At 42.7% G+C, this 25284-nt stretch overlaps 1 protein-coding gene across 2 annotated transcripts in view; it reads left to right on the top strand.

The window, feature by feature from the left end:
- The window catches only part of ccdc57 (coiled-coil domain containing 57), a 141249-nt gene that overhangs the window by 37777 nt on the left and 78188 nt on the right, over positions 1-25284 (top strand). For both annotated transcript variants that reach the window (XM_068004164.1, XM_068004163.1), the window contains exons 5-6: positions 960-1117; positions 6467-6541. In XM_068004164.1, the coding sequence (XP_067860265.1) occupies positions 960-1117; positions 6467-6541 (233 nt within the window). The remainder of the gene's footprint in view (positions 1-959; positions 1118-6466; positions 6542-25284) is intronic.

The raw sequence follows: 25284 nt of genomic DNA, 5'->3' as shown, positions 1-25284 counted from the left end.
AAGCTGGCTTTTGGGAAAACTGGCAGCCAGGCATCAAAGGGCCACAATAAGGATGGAGTGCAGGAAGAAAAGTTAGATAAGAGGGACAACCCACTACAGTGTGGTAGGGTAGCATATTCATTATTTTTATATTATTACACAAAGACAAGTTGTATTGATGGAAATAAGTAAATCCAGTCATGACTGTTGTTCTGTATGTTCATCACATAGGAAATAAAGCAGCTTGATGATCCATATCTTATCTCACTAAGTGTTCACTCGGTGTACCTTTAGAAAGACTGAAGAAATACACGTGAAAGAGACGAGTATCTGATCCAGATCACAAGGAGTTGCTATTGTAACATCCCTGGGTAATGCAGACCCAAATGTGTAAAGTAGTATTAAACCAGGGTGTACTGATTCCTCTGGAACTATTTTGAAAGGTCTGAATACACATTCACATTTTTACCAGCCCTACTGTAACAGCTGGTGCTGACACAACACAAATGTATGTGCAACTCTTCCCTCTTGCCTACCTTCTCCATCCTTCTCTCCCCTCTCTTCCCTCCCCCACCCCACTCACCACCTCCACCTCCACCTCATATAAACGATACTAGTTGATGTCTGATGGCACGGCACTCAATAACAAATTTAGTTTTTAGGTCAACTGGATTTAGAATTGGAGGAGGGAGAGCGAAGAGGAGGAGGCAGAGAGAATGAGAGAAGATTGGGAGGGGAAGAAGGAGAAGAGGATGTCAACTTGTATTATTTAAAAACACTCAATTGCATTTTAGCTGGTTTGTGGATAACTAGGCCCAGACTACCATGAAAATTCTTGTGAACAATCGAGAGTGCAGATATTCGAGTTTCCACTGTATGTAATGTCTATTAAAATTCTTCAGCAAAATGTAGTTGAAGGATTTTATTATTTGCATATGTTGCTACAGTTTATACTTAAAGAATATAATTGACCACTACAGGTGAAACTTCTGTCAAAAGAGTTGGAACTCCTGAGGGAGGTGGGAGCAAAGGCTGCAGAATCACTTCAAATAGCAGAGAAAACAAACCGTCAAATGGAAAAACAGCTTCAAAGAAAAGAGTGGGAATTGAAAGATGTAGTTGCCTTAAAAGAAGTCAGGTATGTATTGTGTGAAAAAGTTCCCTTTTCATTTTTTATCAAGTCCTTTGAGTAATCCATGTAGTTTAACCTAATAGCCTAACATAATAACGTAACAAGGGTTATAAAAATATGATATATTTCAGAAAATTGGAAAAGCTTCAAGCCATTAGAAAAATTGCAGTGAAATATGACTTACAGACCATCTCTATAATCTTCTGGATTTTTTTTCATTAATGTATGACTACGATCCAGTTTTTATTATGTATTTCTGTACATGAAGCTTTTAAGAGTTATAAAGGTGTTTGGGACTGGTAGGCGTAGTGGGTAAGGCACTGGCATTTTGCCTCTAGGATCTGGGTTCAAATCCAGGCTGATGGAATGCAAGTCTCCTGTGTTTGTGTCAGGGTCCTATTTGAAATAGGTTTGGACATTTTCTATCCAGTTCCTAATGGGCATGGGCATGGCTTACAACTGTCCCTAATTTGGCTCTAATTGGCAACCTGATTCAGAGGGGTCACAGCATGACTGGTGTGAGAAATTGATGTTTTTCTGAGTTTGGAACTGAGGCACATTGTTGGGGCAGAATAGAAGGAACTTGCTGCTAACACAGGGTGCCTGAATTAGGAAGAATTCCATTCTCTAGCACCAACACCTGATGATCTTAAAAAAAAGATGGAAGTGAATGAAATTAACCAGGTGGACTGAAAATCAGTTTGGTAATAGAAAGCAGAATGTGTTGATAAATATCCCATGCTCTGTCTTGGTAAAGTGACTAGTATAGAGTGTTTAGTACAGGAGTGTGCTCTGGATTTATTGTTTACTCTATTTGTAAATGATATGGAAACAGGTGCTTTTAGTGATGTAGAGTTTGCTGATGGCACCAAGCTATGTGGCCAGATGCCCAATTGATGGCTCTCAAGGTCATATGGGCAAAGGAATGGCAGATATAATTTAATGTGGATATAAAAATAAAGCACTGCACTACTTTATACTTCTATAAAGACGCTTTTCAGTCACCTTCTTTCAGTGCTGAAAAGCCCAAGTTTCTCCAGTCTTTCCTCATAATTCCATCCTTTGACACAGGTCATCGGCCTTGTAATTCCTTTCTGTACCACGTCTAGGACTTGAATGTATTACTTGAGTCACAATGAGCAAAATTGGATACAGTACTCTATGTGTAATGACCAGAGCACTTTACAACTTCAGCATGATACCCTCCCACGTTACACTCGACTGATGCCATGTAATGCAACATTCTATTTGCTTTGTTGCTTGCTCCTTCATAGTGATTAGATGTGTTAAGTGCTGAGCCTACTAACACATCCAGATCTCCTTTAACTTCACTTTAGTCAGTTCAGCATCATTCATAGAATCAAAAAACACTGGAAACACTCAACGGGTAAGGCAGCATTTGTGGAGAGAACAGACAAGTTAACATTTTGAGTGTGGACCCTTTGTCAAAACTATTGGCAAGGGGTCTGCACCCAGAATGTTAACTTGTCCATTCTCTCCACAGAAGCTGCTTGACCTGCTGAGTGTTCTCAACCTTTTCTGTTTCTGTTTTTGTTTTAGATTTCCAGTATTTGCAGTTTTTTGCCTTTTGATCATTTGTGGAATACAAGTGTTCTGCACTTTTACTTCCATTGTGCAGTACCTTAGTCAGTTCTGCCCATTTACAGTTTTAATCTAGCTCTTTTTGTAGAACTTTGGCTGCCTCATTAGACTTGGCTGCCTCCCCCTCCTGCTAATTTGGTGTTGTCTGTGAATTTGTTCAGTTTTCATTGAGTTTATGAATCCACATCATTGACGTAAATTAGAAACAATAAGGACCTTAGCATCGAATGCTGGGACATTCCACACAGTACTTCTTTCCCTTTTCGCTCTCCTATTGGGTAACTGCTGCTTACTTCTCTTAAGCCAGTTTTATATCCATATCCAGGTTTCATCTTGAATTCCTGCTACTTTAAGCTTATGTAGTAGGTTTTAATAAGGAACTTTGTCAAAGGTTTTCTGGAGGCCCAGGTACAGAATGTCATATGGTTTCCTTTATTTCACTTAAGATGTCAAAACTGCCTCAAAAAGTCTCTTTTTTTTAAAAATTCATTCATGGGATGTGGACGTCACTGGCAAGGCCAGCATTTATTGCCCATCCCTAATTGCCCTTGAGAAGGTGAGCCGCCTTCTTGAACTGAGTAGCTTGCTAGGCCATTTCTGAGGGCAGTTAAGAATCAACCACATTGCTGTGGGTCTTCCCTAAAAGACATTAGTGAACCAGATGGGTTTTTATGACAATCTGATAGTTTCAGGGTCACCATTACTGATACTAGCTTTTTATTCCAGATTTTATTTAATTAACTGAATTTAACTTCCCCAGCTGCTGTGGCGGGATTTGAATTTATGCCTCCAGATTATTAGTCCAGTAACATAACCATTATGCTACCATTTGCCACTTGAGGTAGGTTAGGCAAGATCTTTCTCTTCTGAATTCATGGTGGCTGCTACTTACTAGACTATTATTGTACAGGTACCCTCAAGTTTGCTCCTAATAATTGATTCTATTATTTTCCCAGTTGTTGACTAATGGATACGTAATTCTCTAGGTTTGTTTTGTGACATTGACTTGTTTCTAATCTGGTGGAGCTGTCTAAGGCATTCACTGAGTCCCTCATGATGACCATCAATACTTCATAAATCCTGTTACTGCATCTCTCTCATTACCATGTCATAAATCAATCTGTGGGATTTGATTATTTGGAATCCTTTGTGCTTGCCTAGGACCTCCATCTCATTGATGTAAAGCTTACATGGATTACCTCTGATAATAAAGGGCATGCTATAGTGTCTCTTCTAGTGAATATTTCAAGGAAGTACTCTCTATATTAATTCATCCTCAATTTCAGCTCAGATATCATTCTTTAGGGTTCTCACCTCTTCCCTGACAGACCCCCTTACTAGTGAGGTACTGGAAGAATTTCTTGCTGCTATATTTAGCATCCACAGTTGTGCTTATTTCCAGGTTTCCTTTTGCCACCCTTTCAAGGTCTTTCTGAAGGTTCTTTAGGTATTTTCTCCGATCCTTTTCCCCTCCTCTTTCTCATTGAAGGCTTTGTAAACTTCCTCAACTGAGATAGTGTTAAACAATTCCTTCCAACAATTTGCTTTAAGTTCTTCCCCATTGCCTTGAATTTGGCCTGTATACCTATATCTTTATGTCAGTGCTGAATTCCAGATCATGTCAAACTTAATAATGTTGTGATCACTGTCATCCAGGAGTGCCACAATTTCCATTCTCTGCACACTATCTAAATCGCTAACTATTACCAAGTCGAGCTGAAAGCTGGTCTTGTGGTTTCCCTGATGCAATGGGTGATGAAGCAATCTTGCATTACGTTTACGAACTCAAACTAAATCACTTGGGAATTCCCACTTTATATTTAGTTGATTGAAGTCCCTCATAAGTGTCAGTTGGGACTCAGTGGTCGCACTCTCACCTCTGAGTCAGAAGGCTGTAGGTTCAAGTTCCACTCCAGAGACTTGAACACATAATCCAGGCTGACACTCCAGTGCAGTACCGAGGGAGTGCTGCACTGTTGGAGGTGCCAACTTTCGGATGAGGCGTTAAACCGAGGCCCCGTCTGTTCTCTCGGGTATCGCCCTCTACGATATGTAGATAAGCTATCAACTTCACTAAGCATTGTATAGTTAAAGAAAAAAATACACCTATATGGTGCAAATTGACTGAAGTTGAGGATTGCAATGAGAAACCTTTGAACAACGGGTTTTAGAATAACCAAAAATATACCTAATGATCAAAGATAAAGGTTGAGGGAACGATTGCATGCTCAATGTCCTTTTAATCATCTGAGAAACAATGATTTATCTTTTAATCTGAAAAAATGCGGTTAATATTGAGTTTATTAAAAACTCAGATAGTTTTTAAATGGCGCAGAGAACAAAAACCAACAAGTTGGAATCATAAAACCATAAAATATTACTGATTCTGTACATCCTCACTTCACGGCATTAATTGATGGCCCTTGGCAGCAATGCTATTCAAAATAAAAGTGTCTAAATCATTTTCACAGTGTAACAGTTTGTGAATGGTACTTTAAAATACGCTGGAGAAATCTTTTGCAGGTTGTGTGCAGACTATCACTTGCACCTTATGTCAGCAGGTAGTTTCCAGTGAACTCCATTAATAGCACTCAAAGGCACTTACTTGCGCCTAACCATACTTTGTCAGCCGAAATTGCTGTCTCAGTTCAAAGTTGGTGGTGATATATAAATATTGATTCATAGAATTAGTGAGAATGTGTTATGCCTAAAGGCAAATGTATTATTGCGTATATATGGAATATATGGTCAATTACGGACAAGAAAAGACTCACTGGTCCATCCAGCCTGTCCCACACAACTGTGAAGCCTTGTGCATCACAGTATATACATTCCCCACCCCGCCCCTCCAGATTAGCATCCCAGGCCAGTTAGGGAAAAATAATTGGAAAATTCCTCTCCATCCCCATTAGGTGGTCAAAACTAGTCCACGAGACCACTCTGGCCGTGATTAATATTATACAGTACCTACCTGCTACACGAGATGAAACAGGCCCTGCTCTCGCTTGAAGCAATTCAGCTCATGATCTGTGCTGGGTTAGCTGATTTCAGCAGGTGTACCATAATTGGCCTCAGCACCTGTACATTAGGAAAATCAGCCATTCACATTCTGCTGGAAATTCGTACGTACACATTGGGTGAGGCCAGGATTGGGTTTGATTGTGATTTCTACCCATTCCTTCTCACCAACTCTCACTGTCAAAAGTCACACAAGATTTGATGACCACTTGCGTGAGGATAGCTGGCATGCATGGAACTCGTGCCTTCAGGAGGAGAGGGAAGTAAATTAGAGAGGAAAAATAAGAAACAACATTTATTTGAAAGGAATGACACACGTTTATCTGTATTGTAATATCAGTGAGCATTAGGCTCTTGACCTGTTGCAAACAGAACTCATTTGCTGAGCATTGCCCTCTGATCTCAATTAGTGAATGACCATAAAAATTATTTTATCATTCATGACACCTTTTCACGAATCACTTATACTTTTTCAGATAGAATATGAACTGATTGTTATTGCAGTAACTTTATATTCCATCATACGGAAAAGTTCCTTTGTCCAGAACTGAAGGAGTTGTGAGTGCCCCAGCGTTAAGGTCACAAAAGCTGTGATTTTAAAGCGTTGCTATCCTTACTAAGTGGAATGGAGGCTCCTGTTTTCTTGCAAAGGTTCGAGTTGGATAGATCTCTGAGTGATCCTGTATGAAACAGGAGGTTTTGTACATTCTGAGTTTCTCTTTATCTGTCTATTAGGATAAAAGAACTAGAGGACAAAATCTATGGAATGGAAATCAACTTGATAAAAGAAGAAGAAACGTTCCAACGGAAGTAAGTAAATTGATTAAAACCGTGTATTCCCTAAGTCACGCATAAATATGCAGCATGTGAAATGCAGAACTCTTGCGTAGCAGTCCAGAAGAGATGGCTTGATAAAAGATTGCACATTTTGAAATGTCTAGCTTATTTAGAAAATGTCCACTATTCCTATAAACGTTTCAAATATTCTGGTTAAAAATACACTGCCTATAATTTTAAAATGTGGCAAGCAACTTTGAGAGGGCCAGGCTGCAGTGGAAATCTAAATTATGGTGATAGAGGAGCTCAATGTGCTTATTACAAATAATTCTCAAACATTAGTTATATTCGTTTATCGCATTTATGTAGTGACACAACTCCAGAAGTAGTTTTCATATTTGCACAGTTACCATATTACTGAGACTTTTTTCATCCCTCAATGAGTTTTTCCGGTTTGTGACAATAACAGTTTTGATTTTTTAAAATGTGTCCATTTTCTTTTTTTCTCCTCCTGCCAATTTTGTCCCCCCCTCATCCCTTTGTGCTTTCTGGGCACGATTTCGTGGACAATGGGAACCATCTGGTATCTTGCTCAAGTGTTCATTTTTAATGTGTGATCCTAGACAGTGAGTTTGAGCAGGCTGTTCGACATAGAAACGTAGAAAATAGGAGCAGGAGTAGGCCATTCGGCCCTTTGAGCCTGCTCTGCCATTCAATATTATCATGGCTGATCCTCTATCTCAATACCATATTCACGCTCTCTCCCCATACCCCTCGATGCCTTTTGGGTCTAGAAATCTATCTATCTCCTTCTTAAATATATCCAGTGACTTGGCCTCCACAGCCTTCTGTGGTAGAGAATTCCACAGGTCCACCACCCTCTGAGTGAAGAAATTTCTCCTCATCTCAGTCCTAAATGTCCTACCTCATATCCTGAGACTGTGACCCCTTGTTCTAGACCCCCCAACCAGGAGAAACATTCTCCCTGCATCCAGTCTGTCTAGTCTTGTCAGAATTTTATATGTTTCAATGAGATCCCCTCTCATTCTTCTAAACTCTAGTGAATACAGGCCTAATCGACCCAATCTCTCCTCATACAACAGTCCTGCCATCCCATGAATCAGTCTGGTGAACCTTCGCTGCACTCCCCCAATGGCAAGTATATCCTTTCTTAGGTAAGGAGACCAGAACTGCACACAATACTCCAGGTGCGGTCTCACCAAGGCCCTATATAACTGCAGTAAGACATCCTTGCGACTGTACTCAAATCCTCTTGCAATGAAGGCCAACATACCATTTGCCTTCCTAACTGCTTGCTGCACTTACATGTTTGCTTTCAGCGACTGGTGTATAAGGACACCCAACATTTGTACATCAACATTTCCCAATTTATCACCATTTAAATAATACTCTGCCTTTCTGTTTTTCCTTCCAAAGTGGATAACTTCACATTTATCCCCGTTATACTGCATCTGCCATGTATTTGCCCACTCACTCGACTTGTCTAAATCGCCTTGAAGCCTCTCTGCATCCTCCTCACAACTCACAATCCCACCTAGTTTTGTGTCATCAGCAAACTTGGAAATATTACATTGGTTCCCTCATCCAAATCATTGATATGTATTGTGAATAGCTGGGGCCCAAGCACTGATCCCACTAGTCACCGCCTGCCACCCCGAAATAGACCCATTTATTCCTACTCTCTCTTTCCTGTCTGTTAACCAATTTTCAATCCATGCCAGTATATTACCCCCATTCCAATGTGCTTTAATTTTGCACACTAACCTCTTATGTGGGACTTTATCAAAGGCCTCTGAAAATTCAAATACACCACATCCACTGGTTCTTCCTTATCTATTCTAGCAGTTACACCCTCAAAAAAACTCCAGTAGGTTTGTCAAACACGATTTCCCTTTCATAAATCCATGTTGACTTTGTCTAATCCCATTGATATTTTCTAAGTGTCCTGTTATCACATCTTTTATAATAGACTCTAGCATTTTCCCGACTACTGATGTTAGACTAGCCGGTCTGTAGTTCCCTGTTTCCTCTCTTCCCTTTTTTAAATAGTGGGGTTACATTTGCCACCTTCCAATCTGCAGGAACTGTTCCATAATCTATTGAATTTTGGAAGATGACAACCAATGCATTCACTATTTCCATGGCTACCTCTTTTAGTATTCTGGGATGTAGATTATCAGGCCCTGGGGATTTATCGGCTTTCAGTCCCATTAATTTCTCCAGCACTATTTTTTACTAATACTAATTTCCTTTAATTCCTCCTTCTCACTGGACCTGTGTTTTCCTAGCATTTCTGGGAAGTTATTTGTGTCCTCTTCTTCCGTGAAGACAGAACCAAAGTATTTGTTCAATTGCACTGCCATTTCCTTGTTCCCCATTATAAATTCTCCCATTTCTGACTAAGGGACCTATATTTGTCTTCACTAATCTTTTTCTTTTTACATATTCGTAGAAGCTTTTACAGTCTGCTTTTATGTTCCTTGCAAGTTTACTCTCAGACTCTATTTTTCCCCTCTTAATCAATCTCTTGGTCCTTTTTTGCTGAACTCTAAACTGCTCCCAATCCTCAGACTTGCTACTTTTTCTGGCAACTTTATATGACTCCTCTTTGGATCTAATAATATCCTTAATTTCTTTTGTCAGCCATGGTTGGGCCGTTTTTCCTTTTGTGTTTTTGCACCAGAAAGGAATGTATAACTGTTGCAATTCATGCATTCATTCCTTAAGTGTTAGCCATTGCCTATCCACCATCATGCCTTTTAATGAAGCTCCCCAATCTATCATAGCCAACTCACTTCTCATACCTTCATAGTTTCCTTTGTTTAGATTTAGGACCCCCGAGTTTCGGATTGGACTACTTCACTTTCCATCTTAATGAAGAATTCTATCATGTTATGGTCACTCTTCCCTAAAGGACCCTGCACAACAAGATTATTAATTAACCCCTTCTCATTGCACAATACCCAATCTTGCACAACAAGATTATTAATTAACCCCTTCTCATTGCACAATACCCAATCTAGGATAGCCTGTTCCCTAGTTGGCTCCTCAATGTACTGGTCTAAAAAACCATCTCGTATACACTCCAGGAATTCATCCTGACAGTGGCATTCATCACAGCCATGCCCTATCTTCAACCAATGTCGACACTTATGCAAAGGTCACTGGATAGCAGTCACGACCCCTGACCGGTTTTCCTCTCTATAGCCCAGAGCACTGAAGCCAGTTGTACAACCCCTCCTGCTACCTTAGCTGAGATCAGGTAACTCACGCGCGAGATCGAACTTGAGACCTTTCAGATCTACTTATTGTCTTAACTAACTGAGCTATTAGGGGAGCCCCAAATATTAATATTTTGCAGCCAACAAATTAGAAATACCTGAGCATGCTCAGCAATGTGTTAGTGGTCCAACAAATTATGCCAGGTGAATTCATACCTCAGCCAAGTTATTGATAAGGTACTCTGCAGAGGGAGGGAAGTAAAATCTGATAGTTTTATATGGAGCTACTTTATGCAGCTCCTAGTGGTTAGCACAAATCCTGCATTGGCAGAGGCCAGCAAGCAGACTGACGTGTCCCCTCTTAGCTGGTCAATACTGCTTGCATGTTTTTTTTTTATTCGTTCATGGGATGTGGGCATCGCTGGCAGGGCCAGCATTTGTTGTCCATCCCTAATTGCCCTTGAGAAGGTGGTGGTGTGCCGCCTTCTTGAACAACTGAGTGGCGTGCTAGGCCATTTCAGAGGGCGATTAAGAATCACCCACATTGCTGTGGGTCTGGAGTCACATATGGGCCAGACTGGGTAAGGACAGCAGGTTTCCTTCCCTAAAGGACATTAGTGAACCAGATGGGTTTTTACGACAATCCGGTAGTTTCATGGCCACCATTACTGATACTAGCTATTTTTATTCCAGATTTTTATTTAATTAATTGAATTAGAGACCTAAAGAGTGAATAAGATTTAAAAACACTTAACATCAACCCATGAAATATATATATTTGTTTTTACCTATGAGGTTGTGTCACTTTAGAGTTATTCAAATTTATAGAATTTTAATAAAATCATAATTCATCATATGACATTGAATTTCCTGCACATCATCCTAGAAGAAGTGGGTAAAAAACTTGCACTTATATAGTGTCTTTCAAATCCCCAGGATGTCTCAAAACATTTCACAGCCAATGCTGTTATGTCGGCAGACACAGTAGCCTATTTGTTTTTTTTTATTCGTTCATGGGATGTGGACGTCGCTGGCAAGGCCGGCATTTATTACCCATCCCTAATTGCCCTTGAGAAGATGGTGGTGAGCCGCCTTCTTGAACCGCTGTAGTCCGTGTGGTGAAGGTTCTCCCACAGTGCTGTTAGGAAGGGAGTTCCAGGATTTTGACCCAGCGACGATGAAGGAACGACGATATATTTCCAAGTCGGGATGGTGTGTGACTTGTAGGGGAAGGTGCAGGTGGTGTTGTTCCCATGTACCTGCTGCTCTTGTCCTTCTAGGTGTGCACAACAAGGTCCTGCAAATGGAGATAAATGATCAGTTAATCTGTTTTGGTGGTGGTGTTTGAGGGATCAATGTTGGCCAGGACACTGGGAGAACTCCACTGCTCCTTTTACAAATAGTGCCATGGGATCTTTTACATCCACCTGAACAGGCAGACAGGACATTGGTTTAATGTTTCACCTGAAGGATCGCACCCCTGACAATATAATCCTCCTTCAGCACTACACTGAAGTGTCAACCTTGATTATATGTTCAAATTCTGGAGTGAGGCTTTGACCCACCCCCTTCCAACTCAGAGGTGAGAGGGTACCACTGAGTCATCCTGCACTGGAAATCTAGCATTCTGTCTCAAAGAAGTAGTATTCTCAGTATGTTGGTGCTGTATGTAAAGCACAGATTCACAGCTCTCTGCAAGGTTGCTGTCATTTAATCTGTTGCTCAGTGTCTCCCCTCAAAGTGGAAAAGAAAGCCACTTACTCACAGCCACTGAGCTCAGAATGATGTTGACATTGAAGTCACAGACAGGATTGTAACTCAAGTTATCAGCTGACCCTGCTTTCCAGAAGATTGAATGGAATGAGAAAAATTGGAATGGAGAAAAATAACAAAAATAAATCCACTACTTTTGAACTGAATTCAGACTGTTGTGACTGCAATGATAACCTTGCTTTTGAGGTCTTAGAAAAAAAACTAGGTCAGGTTCTCAGTGATCCACTTTAATACGGCATTATGCAAGCAGTAATGAGTTTAGTAGCTCCCAGATTTGACATGGATTAAGGTGCTGTCTTTGTCATTTCAAGATTGTGTAGTAAACATTTTAGCAAAATAGGACAGTAGTTTTATTTAAAAATGTTTAATTTTGTGACTGTAAAACTATATTTCACAAAAGCTGAAATCACAGGAGAGAAATATACCACTTATGATAGTTAGATAAATGCTGTAGTAGTTAGTTGTCCTCCCCAACCTGTTTGTAATAATTTCAAATACTTTGTGCACTGAGCAAAGAATTGGTGGGCTCCCTGAGATTCAGTGAGTTTATCCAGTAAGTCGCTTGACCATACAAAACAGAAAGGTTCTAGGTCTAGTCCCTGTTTTGTCCTCAGTTAGTTCATCTCAGCTGGAGTAGCAACAGCAATGAGGCACAGCTAGCTTCAGTCCCCTCGAGCTAAGGAGGTGAAAATCAGCCAGGGTTTCCACTGTTGATTGCTATCCAGCAGCCCCTGATGGAAGTGCTCATGTATGGCTGTTGAGACAGGAATCCGAGGTGACCAGTACCTGTGGAACCATATTGCAAGCAAGTTAGCACCTTCAGCAGAAGAGGTAAGGGGAGAAAACTAACTACATTAAAAATCACTAAGAACTAGCGTGTGTAATTTGTATTACCAACATGGACAAAATTGGCAAGAAGAAAAAGCCAAGTGCATGTTGGTAATACAAGATTACATATGGTCGTTGTTAATGATTTTTAATGTAGTTGTCGGCCTTGACTCAGTGGTAGCACTCTCACATCTGAGTCAGAAGGTCATTGATTCAAGCCCCACTCCAGAGACTTGAACATATAATCTGGGCTGATATTTCATTGTAGTACTGAAGGAGTGCTGTACTGTTGGAGGTGACATCTTTCGGATGAGACGTTAAACTGAGGCCACTCTTGGGTAGACAGTAAAAATACCATGGCCCTTATTCTGGTGCCTTGGCCAACATTTATCCTTCATTGAATATCACTTAAAAAAAAACTGGTCGTTTATCTGTGCACAATTTGGCTGCCGCATTTCCCTACACTAAATAGAGACTACACTTCAAATGTACTTAATCGGTTGTAAAGCACTTTGGGAACGCTGAGATCATGAAAGGTATATAAAGATACAAGTTCTTTCTTTGTTTGGTTAACATAGTAACCTGTGCCACACAATGGTAGAATGTGAACTCAGTAATTTCATTCACTCGATGAGGGGTCATATTGTCTAAGGGAGGTGAAAATCTGAGCTCTCTACCGTCCAAGAGAGGTGGGGGTAGAAGAGAATTGATAAGTAAATGATCATGGCCTACTACTGCATACTTCTGCAGCTTGCTCATTAGTGCTATTTACAGAGGTTGTCTGCATTCTCCTTCGGCCAGGAAATAGTAACTAATTTTAAAGTGGCGGAAGGAAGCAGCAAATTTTTTAAAGTTTATGTAAAGTTATAGTGTAGTAACAATGTGAATGTGGTATCACAACTGTAACATGCAGCAGTGTTGTCATTCAATTATCAACCTATTCTACCATGGTAAATGTTCTGAACTTAACACTGCACTGGCTTGAAAATGTTCCAAAATGATCAAAATATCAGCTGGCTCAGTTGGTAGCACTGCCACCCTCTGAGTCAGAAGATCATAAGTTGAAGCACCACTTGAGTGCATATTCTAAACTAACCCATAAGTGCAGTACTGAGAGTGTTGCATTGTGAGAGGTGCCATTTTTCAGATGAAATGTTAAACTGTGACTCCATCGAGTCAACTTTAAAAATCACTTGTTCGCCTAATGTCCTGACCAACATTCATTCCTCAACTAACTGCCAACAGCAGATTAACCAGTCATTCATCTCATTGCTGTTTGTGGGTTGTTGCTGTACATAATATGGCTGCCAGGTGTATCTATGTAACAACAGCCAACGTAATTCATTGTATACAAAGTTCTTTAGGACATTTCTGAGAGATGTTTATCGACTGTCCGGACATATAAATATAAGTCTTTCTTTCACTCTGATCTGGTCTTAGTAACCAGGGGGTAAATTTTAACCGGGAGCTGGGAAGACGGCAGGGGGGTGGTGGGGGAGTACCTGACAGGAAATCCAGAAATATGGGTTTCCTGAACGTCCTTATGATTTTGACAGGCTGGCTGTCAATCAGATGGGAGAGCATCCAGGGAGAGGATGCCAGTAGGTAAGTCTTAGATCGGGGGGGTCGGGTATCGGGGCGGAGGGTTCGGGCATCGGGTCGGCAGTCACTGGGGGGCTCATCAGGGGCTCAGTCGTTGGGAGGTCAGACATCGGGGGGTTCAGAGATCGTGGGAGGGTGGTCGGACATGGGGAGGGGGTCGGCCGATTGTGTGTATGGGATCGTGGCAGGTAAGCTTGTTGGGCCTGGAGGAAACACTCCTGCTCCTCCTGGCTCACAAGCAGTGCTATAAAGGCACTTACCTGCTGATCGAGCCCTTCTCGCCTCCTCTTACGTGGCGTGAAGCAGAAGGCCCGGAATCCCGCCCCCCCAATGGTTATAAATGGCAAACCCCCTCGGGCACTGCATTCCAGAACCTAACCACTTGCTGTGTAAAAAAAGAAGTTTTTCTCATGTCACCTTTGGTTCTTTTGCCATTAAAATGGAGGCCCGCAGCCTCCTCAAAAGCTTTCACTGACCAACCCACCTCCTCAGAGGGGATTCGTCGCCCGCCCCTCGACCTACCTCCAGTAAAACCGGAAGTCATGGAGTCATAAAGGTTACAGCATGGAAGGAGGCCATTCAGCCTATCGAGTCCACGCCAGCTCTATGCAAGAGCAATCCAGCTAGTCCCACTCCCCCGCTCTATTCCCATAGACCTGCAAATTTTTGCCTTTCAAGTACTTATCCAGTTCCTTTTTGAAGGCAATGATTGAATCTGCCTCCACCACCCCCTCGGGCACTGCATTCCAGATCCTAACCACTCGCTGTGTAAAAAAAAAGTTTTTCTGATGTCACCTTTGGTTCTTTTGCCAATCACCTTAAAACTATGTCTTCTGATTCTTGACCCTTCTGCCAATGGGAACAGTTTCTCTCTATCGACTCTGTCTAAACCCTTCATGATTTTGAATACCTCTATCAAATCTCCTCGCAACCGTCTCTATTCCAAGGAGAACAACCCCAGCTTCTCCAGTCTATCCACATAACTAAAGTTCCTCATCCCGGGAATCATTCTAGTAAATCTCTTCTGCACCCTCTCTAAGGCCTTCACATCTTTCCTAAAGTGTGGTGACCAGAACTGAACACAATACTCCAGTTGTGGCCTAACCAGTGTTTTGTAAAGATTCATCATGACTTCCATACTTTTGTACTCTATGCCTCTATTTATAAAGCCCAAGATCCCGTATGCTTTTTTAACTGCTTTCTCAACCTGCCCTGCCACCTTCAATGATTTGTGCACATATACCCCCAGATCTCTCTGTTCCTGTACCCCTTTTAGAATTGTGCCCTCCATTAATTAATGATCTCAAAGTAAAGGATCCCTTGGGAAGCAGTGATCATAACATGATAGAATTTCACATCCAGTTTGAGAGCGAGGATCTTGGGTCTGAAACTACTGTGTTAAACTTAAATAAGGGCAATTATAAAGGAATGAGGGCAGAATTGGCTAAAGTGGACTGGGTAAACAGATTAGATGGTATGATGGTGGATAAGCAGTGGCAAACATTTAAAAAGATATTTTATGACTCACAACAAAAATATATCCCTGTGAGGAGGAAAGACTCCACAAAAAGGGTGAACCAACCATGGCTAACTAAGGAAATCAAGGATGGTATCAGGTTAAAAGAAAAAGCATACACATGGCAAAGATTACTGGTAAGCCTGAAGATTGGGAAAACTTTAAAAACCAGCAAAAGATGACTGAAAGAATAATAAAGAGGGAGAAAATAAATTGAGAGTAAACTAGCAAGAAACATAAAAACTGAGAGTAAAAGCTTCTACAAGTATATAAAAAGGAAGAGAGTAGCTAAAGTAAACATTGGACCCTTAGAGGATGAGACTGTGATGGAATACTCTCCACTTGCCTGGATGAGTGCAGCTCCAACAACACTCAAGAAGCTCGACACCATCCAAGATAAAGCAGCCCGCTTGATTGGCACCCCATCCACCACCCTAAACATTCACTCCCTTCACCACCGGCGCACTGTGGCTGCAGTGTGCACCATCCACAGGATGCACTGCAGCAACTCGCCAAGGCTTCTTCGACAGCACCTCCCAAACCCGCGACCTCTACCACCTAGAAGGACAAGGGCAGCAGGCGCATGGGAACAACACCACCTGCACGTTCCCCTCCAAGTCACACACCATCCCGACTTGGAAATATATCGCCGTTCCTTCATTGTCGCTGGGTCAAAATCCTGGAACTCCCTTCCTAACAGCACTGTGGGAGAACCGTCACCACACGGACTGCAGCGGTTCAAGAAGGCGGCTCACCACCACCTTCTCGAGGGCAATTAGGGATGGGCAATAAATGCCGGCCTTGCCAGCGACGCCCACATCCCGTGAACGAATAAAAAAAATAAATAAATAATGGAAAACAAGGAAATGGCAGAGGAATTGAACAGATATTTTGTATCTGTCTTCACAATAGAAGACATTAATAACATACCAATAATAGTAGAAAATCAAGGGGCAAAGGGGAGGGAGGAATTAAAAGCAATCACTATCACTAGAGAAAAAGTACTAGGTAAACTAATGGGTCTAAAGGCTGAAAAGTCCCCTGGACCTGATGGCTTGCATCCGAGGGTCTTAAAGGAAGTGGCTACAGAGATAGTGGATGCATTGGTTGTAATCTTCCAGAATTCACTAGATTTTGGAAAGGTCCCAGCAGATTGGAAAACCGCAAACGTAACACCCCTATTCAAGAAGGGAGTGAGACAGAAAGCAGGTAATTATAGACCAGTTAGTCTAACATCTGTCATTGGGAAAATGCTGGAATCCATTATTAAGGAAGTAGTTGCAGGACATTTGGAGATTTATAATACAATCAAGGAGAGTCAACATGGTTTTATGAAGGGGAAATCATGTCTGACAAATTTATTAGAGTTCTTTGAGGAAGTAATGGGCAGGGTGGATAAAGGGGAACCAATGGATGCAGTATATTTGGATTTCCAAAAGGCATTCGATAAGGTGCCACAAAAAAGATTACTGCACAAGATAAGAGCTCATGGTATTGGGGGTAATATACTGGCATGGATAGAGGATTGGCTAACTAACAGAAAACAAAGAGGCGGGATAAAAGGGTCATTTTCAAAATGGCAATCTGTAACTAGTGGGGTGCCACAGGGATCAGTGCTGGGGCCTCAACTATTTACAATATATATCAATGTCTTGGATGAAGGAACAGAGTGTCTTGTGGCCAAATTTGCTGATGATACAAAGATCGGTGGAAAAGCAAATTGCGATGAGGGCACAAAGTGTCTGCAAAGGGATATTGACAGGTTAAGCGAATGGGCAAAAATTTGGCAGATGGAATATAATGTGGGAAAATGTGAAGTCATCCACTTTGAGAGGAAAAATAAAAAAGCAAAGTATTATTTGAATGGAGAAATACTACAAAATGGTGCGGTACAGATGGATCTGGGTGTCCTCGTACATGAAACACAAAAAGTCAACATACAGGTGCAGCAGGTAATCCGGAAGGCAAACGGAATATTGGCCTTTATTTCTAGGGGGATGGAGTATAAAAGCAGGGAAGTCTTGCTACAACTGTACAGGGTGCTGGTGAGACACACCTGGAGTATTGCGTACAGTTCTGGTGCCCTTATTTAAGGAAGGACATACTTGCATTGGAGGCAGTTCAGAGAAGGTTCACTAGGTTGATTCCGGGTATGGAAGGGTTGTCTTATGAGGAAAGATTGAACAGGTTGGATCTATACTCATTGGAGTTTAGAAGAATGAGAGGAGATCTTTTGAAACATACAGGATTCTGAGGGGACTTGATAGGGTAGATGCTGAGAGGATGTTAACCCTCATGCGGGAATCTAAAACGAGGGGGCATAGTCTCAGAATAAGGGGTCGCCCATTTAAGACAGAAATGAGGAGGAATTTCTTCTCCCAGAGGGTCGTGAATCTTTGGAATTCTTTACCCTAAAAAGCTGTGGAGGCTGAGTCATTGAATACATTCAAGGCTGAGTTAGACAAATTTTTGATCAGCAAGGGAGTCAAAGGATATGGGGAAAAGGCAGGAAAGTGGAGTTGAGGTAAAAATCAGATCAGCCATGATCTCATTGAATGGCGGAGCAGGCTCGATGGGCCGAATGTCCTGCTCCTGCTCCTATCTCTTATGGTCTCTAGTTTGTATTGCCTCTCCTCGTTCTTCCTACTGAAATGTATCACTTCGCATTTTTCTGTGTTAAATTTCATCTGCCACGTGTCCATGCCACCAGCTTGTCTATATCCTCTTGAAGTCTATCACTATCCTCCTCACTGTTTACTACCCTTCCAAGTTTTGTGTCATCTGCAAATTTTGAACTTTTTCCCTGTACACCAAAGTCCAAGTCATTAATATATATCAAGAAAAGCAGTGGTCCCAGCACTGACGTGGGCAGGTTGGAGGCGTTTTGGGGTCGGGTTTTATTTTTTTACGATTTTTACCTTCCCTCCCACTCCCAACCCACCCGTTCGTGGAGTTAAAATTTACCCCCAGGTGTTGATTTTCTAAATAAGTTATACACCATTCACTAAATACTTCTGTAAAGTTTATTTTGATCAGATTTTAATGTCATGCAGTGATCTGGAGAAGCTTGCTGAAAATACTACCAAAGGAGGTAGTTTCAGACTTCCAACATCTGCATTATTCTGCTTTTTACAAGCGTTTTTATGTCATTAGTTTTTTTTCATGTTACAGCTACTTTGCAATAAACAAACAATGGGTAGGAGAGGTAGTACAGTAATGGTTTGAAAGCCCACGATTTCTCTTCAGATTAGCCTTCCAGATTAGCCTTCATACCAGATCACAACTGAAAATCACAACTCCGTCTCTCAGCCACATTTATTAACATTTCAAAAAACTGTCCTAACCATCAAGGCAACTTTAAGTTGATTGGTTTTTGAAGACAGGCATTTGCTTCTTTCCCACAGAAATACTGCCAGGATTTTCTGCTTCAATGTTTCTGGCTCATGCCAGCAGTGGGTATAAGGATATTCTGCATTATATAATCAGAAAATCACGGGCTGAGTTGCTGCATTTCCCGATACACGCTCCCAATATGTGCCCCCGATATATTAGGAATGTGGGAACAGAAAATCCTGGCCACTGTCTGCTGTTTTCCATTACAATGTTGCAAGAGGCACTTGGACTCTACTTTGACAGTGTCACAAATTTAAAATGATTTATGTAATACTTGTCTCGTAGGACAAAAACTCTTATCATCACAGATGTTTCCAGTAAATTTATTTACTTTTTTTTGATAACCTCCGATTCAATTTTTGTGGCTTGTCCTCTGGTGCATTCAAAAATGTGAGTTTTCTCATGTTGGCAGCTGGCACATTGATTTAGTGTAACTAATGCTGTAAGTACGTGGATGCCTATTGAGCCTAATTAAGAAAAGTACAAGTGGCACATAGAATCATATAATCATAGAAAAGTTACAGCATGGAAGGAGGCCATTCAGCCCATCGAGTCCGCACCGGACAAACATGAGAATATATTCCAGACTTCAAATTCTCTATACAGAGTCAATAATTAGAGGAGTGGATGTATTGGGATTTTTTTTTTTTCGTTCATGGGATGTGGGTGTCGCTGGCAAGGCCAGCATTTATTGCCCATCCCTAATTGTTCTTGAGAAGGTGGTGGTGAGCCGCCGCCTTGAACTGCTGCAGTCCGTAGGGAGTTCCAGGATTTTGACCCAGCGACGATGAAGGAACGGCGATAGATTTCCAAGTCGGGATGGTGAGTGACTTGGAGGGGAACGTGCAGGTGGTGTTGTTCACATGTGCCTGCTGCCCTTGTCCTTCTAGGTAGTAGAGGTCGTGGGTTAGGGAGGTTCTGTCGAAGAAGCATGGGGGGGTTGCTGCAGTGCATCCTGTGGATGGTACACACTGCAGCCATGTTGCGCCGGTGGTGAAGGGAGTGAATGTTTAGGGTGCTGGTTGGGGTGCCAATCAAATGGGCTGCTTTGTCCTGGATGGTGTCGAGCTTCTTGAGTGTGGATGGAGCTGCACACATCCAGGCAAGTGGAGAATATTCCATCACACTCCTGACTTGTGCCTTGTGGATGGTGGAAGGCTTTGGGGAGTCAGGAGGTGAGTCACTTGCCACAGAATACCCAGCCTCTGACCTGTTCTTGTAGCCACAGTATTTGTGTGGCTGGTCCAGTTAAGTTTCTGGTCAATGGTGACCCCCGTGTTGATGGTGGGGGATTTGGCGATGGTAATGCTGTTGAATGTCAAGTGTAGGTGGTTAGACTCTCTCTTGTTGGAGATGGTCATTGTCTGGTACTTGTCTGGCATGACTGTTACTTGCCACTTATCAGCGCAAGCCTGGATGTTGTCCAGGTCTTGCTGCATGCAGGCACGGACTGCTCCATTATCTGAAGGGATGCGAGTGGAACTGAATACTGTGCAATCATCAGCGAACATCCCCATTTCTGACCTTATGATGGAGGTAAGGTCATTGATGAAGCAGCTGAAGATGGTTGGGCCAAGGACACTGCCCTGAGGATCTCCTGCAGCAATGTCCTGGGGCTGAGATGATTGGCCTCCAACAACCACTACCATCTTCCTTTGTGCTAGGTATGACTCCAGCCACTGGAGAGTTTTCCCCCTGATTCCCTTGACTTCAATTTTAGGGCTCCTTGGTCCCATACTCAGTCAAATGCTGCCTTGATGTCAAGGGCAGTCACTCTCACCTCACCTCTGGAATTCAGCTCTTTTGTCCATGTTTGGACCAAGGCTGTAATGAGGTTTGGAGCCGAGTGGTCCTGGCAGAACCCAAACTGAGCATCGGTGAGCAGATTATTGATGAGTAAGTGCCATTTGATAGCACTGTCGACGACACTTTCCATCACTTTGTTGATGATTGAGAGTAGACTGATGGGGCGGTAATTGGCCGGATTGGATTTGTCCTGCTTTTTGTGGACAGGACAAACCTGGGGAGTTTTCCACATTGTCGGGTAGATGCCAGTGTTGTAGCTATACTGGAACAGTTTGGCTAGAGGCACAGCCAGTTCTGGAGCACAAGTCTTCAGCACTACAGCCGGGATGTTGTCGGGGCCCATAGCCTTTGTTGTATCCAGTGCACTCAGCCGTTTCTTGATATCACATGGAGTGAATTGAATTGGCTGAAGACTGGCTTCTGTGATGGTGGGGATATCGGGAGGAGGCCAAGTTGGATCATCCACTCAGCACTTCTGGTTGAAGATGGTTCCAAATGCTTCAGCCTTGTCTTTTGCACTCACGTGCTGTACTCTGCCATCATTGATGATGGGATGTTTTCAGAACCTCCTCCTCCATTGTTTAATTGGTTGTTTAATTGTCCACCACCATTCACGACTGGATGTGGCAGGACTGCAGAGCTTTGATCTGATCTGTTGGTTGTGGAATCGCTTAGCTCTGTCTATAGCATGTTGCTTCTGCTATTTAGCATGCATGTAGTCCTGTGTTGTAGCTTCACCAGGTTGGCACCTCATTTTTAGGTGTGCCTGGTGCTGCTCCTGGCATGCTCTTCTACACTCCTCATTGAACCAGGGTTGATCCCCTGGCTTGTTGGTAATGGTAGAGTGAGGAATATGCCGGGCCATGAGGTTACAGATTGTGATGGCCCACAGCGCCTCATGGATTCCCAGTTTTGAGCTACTAGATCTGTTCTGAATCTATTCCCATTTAGCACAGTCGTAGTGCCACAGAACACGTTGGATGGTGTACTCAGTTTTGAGATGGAACATCGTCTCCACACTGACAGTGATGGTAGGATTGACCACCGCACAGTCATGGAAGGTGCATCTGCGACAGGTAGATTGGTGAGGACGAGTTCAAGTCGGTTTTTCCCTTGTGTTGGTTGGCTCACCGCCTGCCGCAGGCCCAGTCTGGCAGTTATGTCCTTCAGGACTTGGCCAACTCAGTTAGTAGTGGTGCTGTCGAGCCACTCTTGGTGATGGACATTGAAGTCTCCCACCCAGAGTACATTCTGTGCCTTTGCTACCCTCAGTGCTTCCTCCAAGTGATGCTCAACATGGAGAAGGACTGATTCATCAGCTGAGGGAGGGTGGTAGGTGGTAATCAGCAGGAAGTTTCCTTGCCCATGTTTGACCTGATGCCATGAGATTTCATGGGGTCTGGAGTCAATGTTGAGGACTCCCAGGGCCACTCCCTCCTGACTGTATATCACTGTACTGCCACCTCTGGTGGCTCTGTCCTGCTGGTGGGACAGGACATACCCAGGGATGGTAATGGAAGAGTCTGGGACTTTGGTTGAAAGGTATGATTCTGTGTGTATGGCTATGTCAGGCTGTCGCTTGACTAGTCTGTGGGACAGCTCTCCCAATTTTGGCACAAGTCCCCAGATGTTAGTGAGGAGGACTTTGCAGGGTCAACTGAGCTTGGTTTGCCTTTGTCGTATCCGTTGCCTAGTGGTCCGATGCCAGGTTGTCCGTCCGGTTTTATTCTTCTTATGACTTTTTGTAGCGAGATTGTACAACTGAGTACACCAGAGAATCAACCATGTGGGTCTTGAGTCACACATAGGCCAGACCGGGTAAGGTCAGCAGGTTTCCTTCCCTAAAGGACATTAGTGAACCAGATGGATATTTACGACAATCGTAGTTTCATGGCCACCATTACTGTTACTAGTTTTTTTTTATTCCAGATTTTATTTAATTAATTGAATTTAAATTCCTCACCTACCAAGTTATGAACTCCAGATTATTAGTCCAGGCCTCTGGATTACTAGTCCAGTAACATAACCACTATGCTACTGTACCCGGAATGGTGAGGGGTTCATAAAGACATCTATGTTATAAATTTCGGGTCGGCTTTAGATATTCTTTTGAGTTCAGTGGCACTGGTCGCTGCTGTAAATGGATCTCTAGGCCTAGAAATTGCATTACACAGTGCCTATTCTTCAGGACACTGAAGGCCCCAAAATGGCGGGCAGGAAGCACATGCATGCTTCTGGCCAGAATTGCGGTGCCCGCTATATTGGGTAAGGACAAACGCTGGACGTCCTTTAACCGTGTCTGTAGCATAAGCAAATAAGGGGTCTAACATCTGCTTGAGGTCTCCGCTGCAAGATTGGTTTCCCCTGAGGCAGCCAGCGCAGATAAGTAAACCTACCTGAGTGTGGAGCCTCCCCTTCCCCCTGCCTCCACGACACCCACCATCACCCCCAATATCTGGAGCTCCTCAGACCTCCATTCTGGCGCAGGGATTATACCTGTGCCCTCCACACGCCCAGAAATGCAAGCTCCTGTCTTTCTGGGCCCTTGTCTCTGGCGTTCCTGAGTTAACTTTCACTGTCCAATGTCTGCATATATGATGGTGTAACTTGGGGGATGTAACAATACAGGCCCTTTATTGTACGAATTAGATAACTTGGGGGAGAATTTCCACGCAGTTCTCCTGATCTCCCGTTGTAACTTCAGTGGAAAATAGGTGAAAACCCTGGAGAAACGACGGCCTTTTCCATTTACTTAGTTTCTCTAGGGGTTCTGACAATCTCCTATTGGAGAACTCCTGAGTAAGTTCCAGGTGCATGTGTTTTGCACATGTCCTCATGTACATCCTCCAACCTTTCAGCAGGGAGGACTGATAAAACACTCTAGCAGGCTAGGTAAAATCAGTTATTTTCCAGGAAAGACGTGACTGAACAGGATAGTTTTTCCAAATTGTTTTTATTAACTTCTATTTCTCTTCCCATAACTGATAAAACAAGAAAACTTTTTCTTTCTGGTCAACCCTTAGCTGTAAAAATTTACAGACTATTTCTTAATTTTCAGCAAGCCACGGATTGCCTCTTACAGCCTTTGTTGATGATGTGGAGATGCCGGTGATGGACTGGGGTTGACAATTGTAAACAATTTTACAACACCAAGTTATAGTCCAGCAATTTTATTTTAAATTCACAAGCTTTCGGAGGCTTCCTCCTTCCTCAGGTGAACGAAATGAAATCCTCGAAATGAAATCGCATTTATAATTCACAGAACAATGCTTGGTGATTACAGACAGTTTTTTCAACTGCCCGTTGCCAAGGCAATCAGTGTGCAGACAGACAGGTGTTACCTGCAAGGTCTCAGAATATACAAATCACCAAAAAAAAAACAACAAACAAAAAAAAACAGAGATAGAGAGGTAGAAACATAGAAAAGACAGCAACTGACCCGTTATATTAAAAACAGATAACATTTGATCGCTGGTGGGGTAACGTGTAGCGTGACATGAACCCAAGATCCCGGTTGAGGCCGTCCTCATGGGTGCGGAACTTGGCTATCAATTTCTGCTCTACGATTTTGCGTTGTCGTGTGTCTCGAAGGCCGCCTTGGAGTACGCTTACCCGAAGGTCGGTGGATGAATGTCCATGACTGCTGAAGTGTTCCCCGACTGGGAGGGAACCCTCCTGTTTGGCGATTGTTGCATGGTGTCCGTTCATCCGTTATCGCAGCGTCTGCATGGTCTCGCCAATGTACCATGCTCTGGGGCATCCTTTCCTGCAACGTATGAGGTAGACAACGTTGGCCGAGTCACAGGAGTATGAACCATGCACCTGGTGGGTGGTGTCCTCTCGTGTGATGGTGGTATCTGTGTCGATGATCTGGCATGTCTTGCAGAGGTTACCGTGGCAGGGTTGTGTGGTGTCGTGCCTTTGTTGAAACTGACCGGCTTCATATGTGTTCCTTTGTCCTTTCTTCCCCTGTAGTTACAGGAAGTTAGAGAGGGGGTGTTATCCTCCATCTTGTCTCCTGAAAAAGAATTGGTCGGTAGGCCTGTCAATTAAATCAAGCTTCCCCCTCCCGAAGAGTAGATTCTCAGTAGACTTCTGTCCTACCCAATCTCAGATGTGAATGCCCATTGGCAGTCTGAAACAGGATAATGAATCACCTATTGTCCCTGGTCATTATGGTAGATAGTAAGGATAGTTGGCTGGTCAAGTTGACTACACATTTCTTTCTGCCTCCAGCTCTCTGCCTGCTAGATTTCAACACTTCATGTACACACTTTAATTTAAACACAATAACTTCAATACAACTCATTCCCAAATCCATTCCATGGCAAAATGGTCAAAAATCCTAACATACTCATTGCAGTAATCCCAGCTTCAGGCCTTTTTTATGGAGCCTTTCTTTAAGAGCAGTGGATGCATTGGTGTAGTATGGGTACATAAGAACATCTGTATTAAAGAAAGGCAATTCAGGCTATTGAGCCCACTTACACTGCCATGAACTCTCTCCAATTTGTTTGAGATCTCAAGGCAGGTAAAAAACCAGAGAACATGCTTTCAAGAAGACAAAGCTGTGTGAAATTTCTCCCTGACTCCAGAGATAACTTAGCAGGATATCT

The sequence above is a fragment of the Heptranchias perlo genome, chromosome 23 (assembly GCF_035084215.1).
Source record: "Heptranchias perlo isolate sHepPer1 chromosome 23, sHepPer1.hap1, whole genome shotgun sequence".
Lineage (NCBI taxonomy): Eukaryota > Metazoa > Chordata > Chondrichthyes > Hexanchiformes > Hexanchidae > Heptranchias > Heptranchias perlo.
This window is presented reverse-complemented; position numbering and strand designations above follow the sequence as displayed.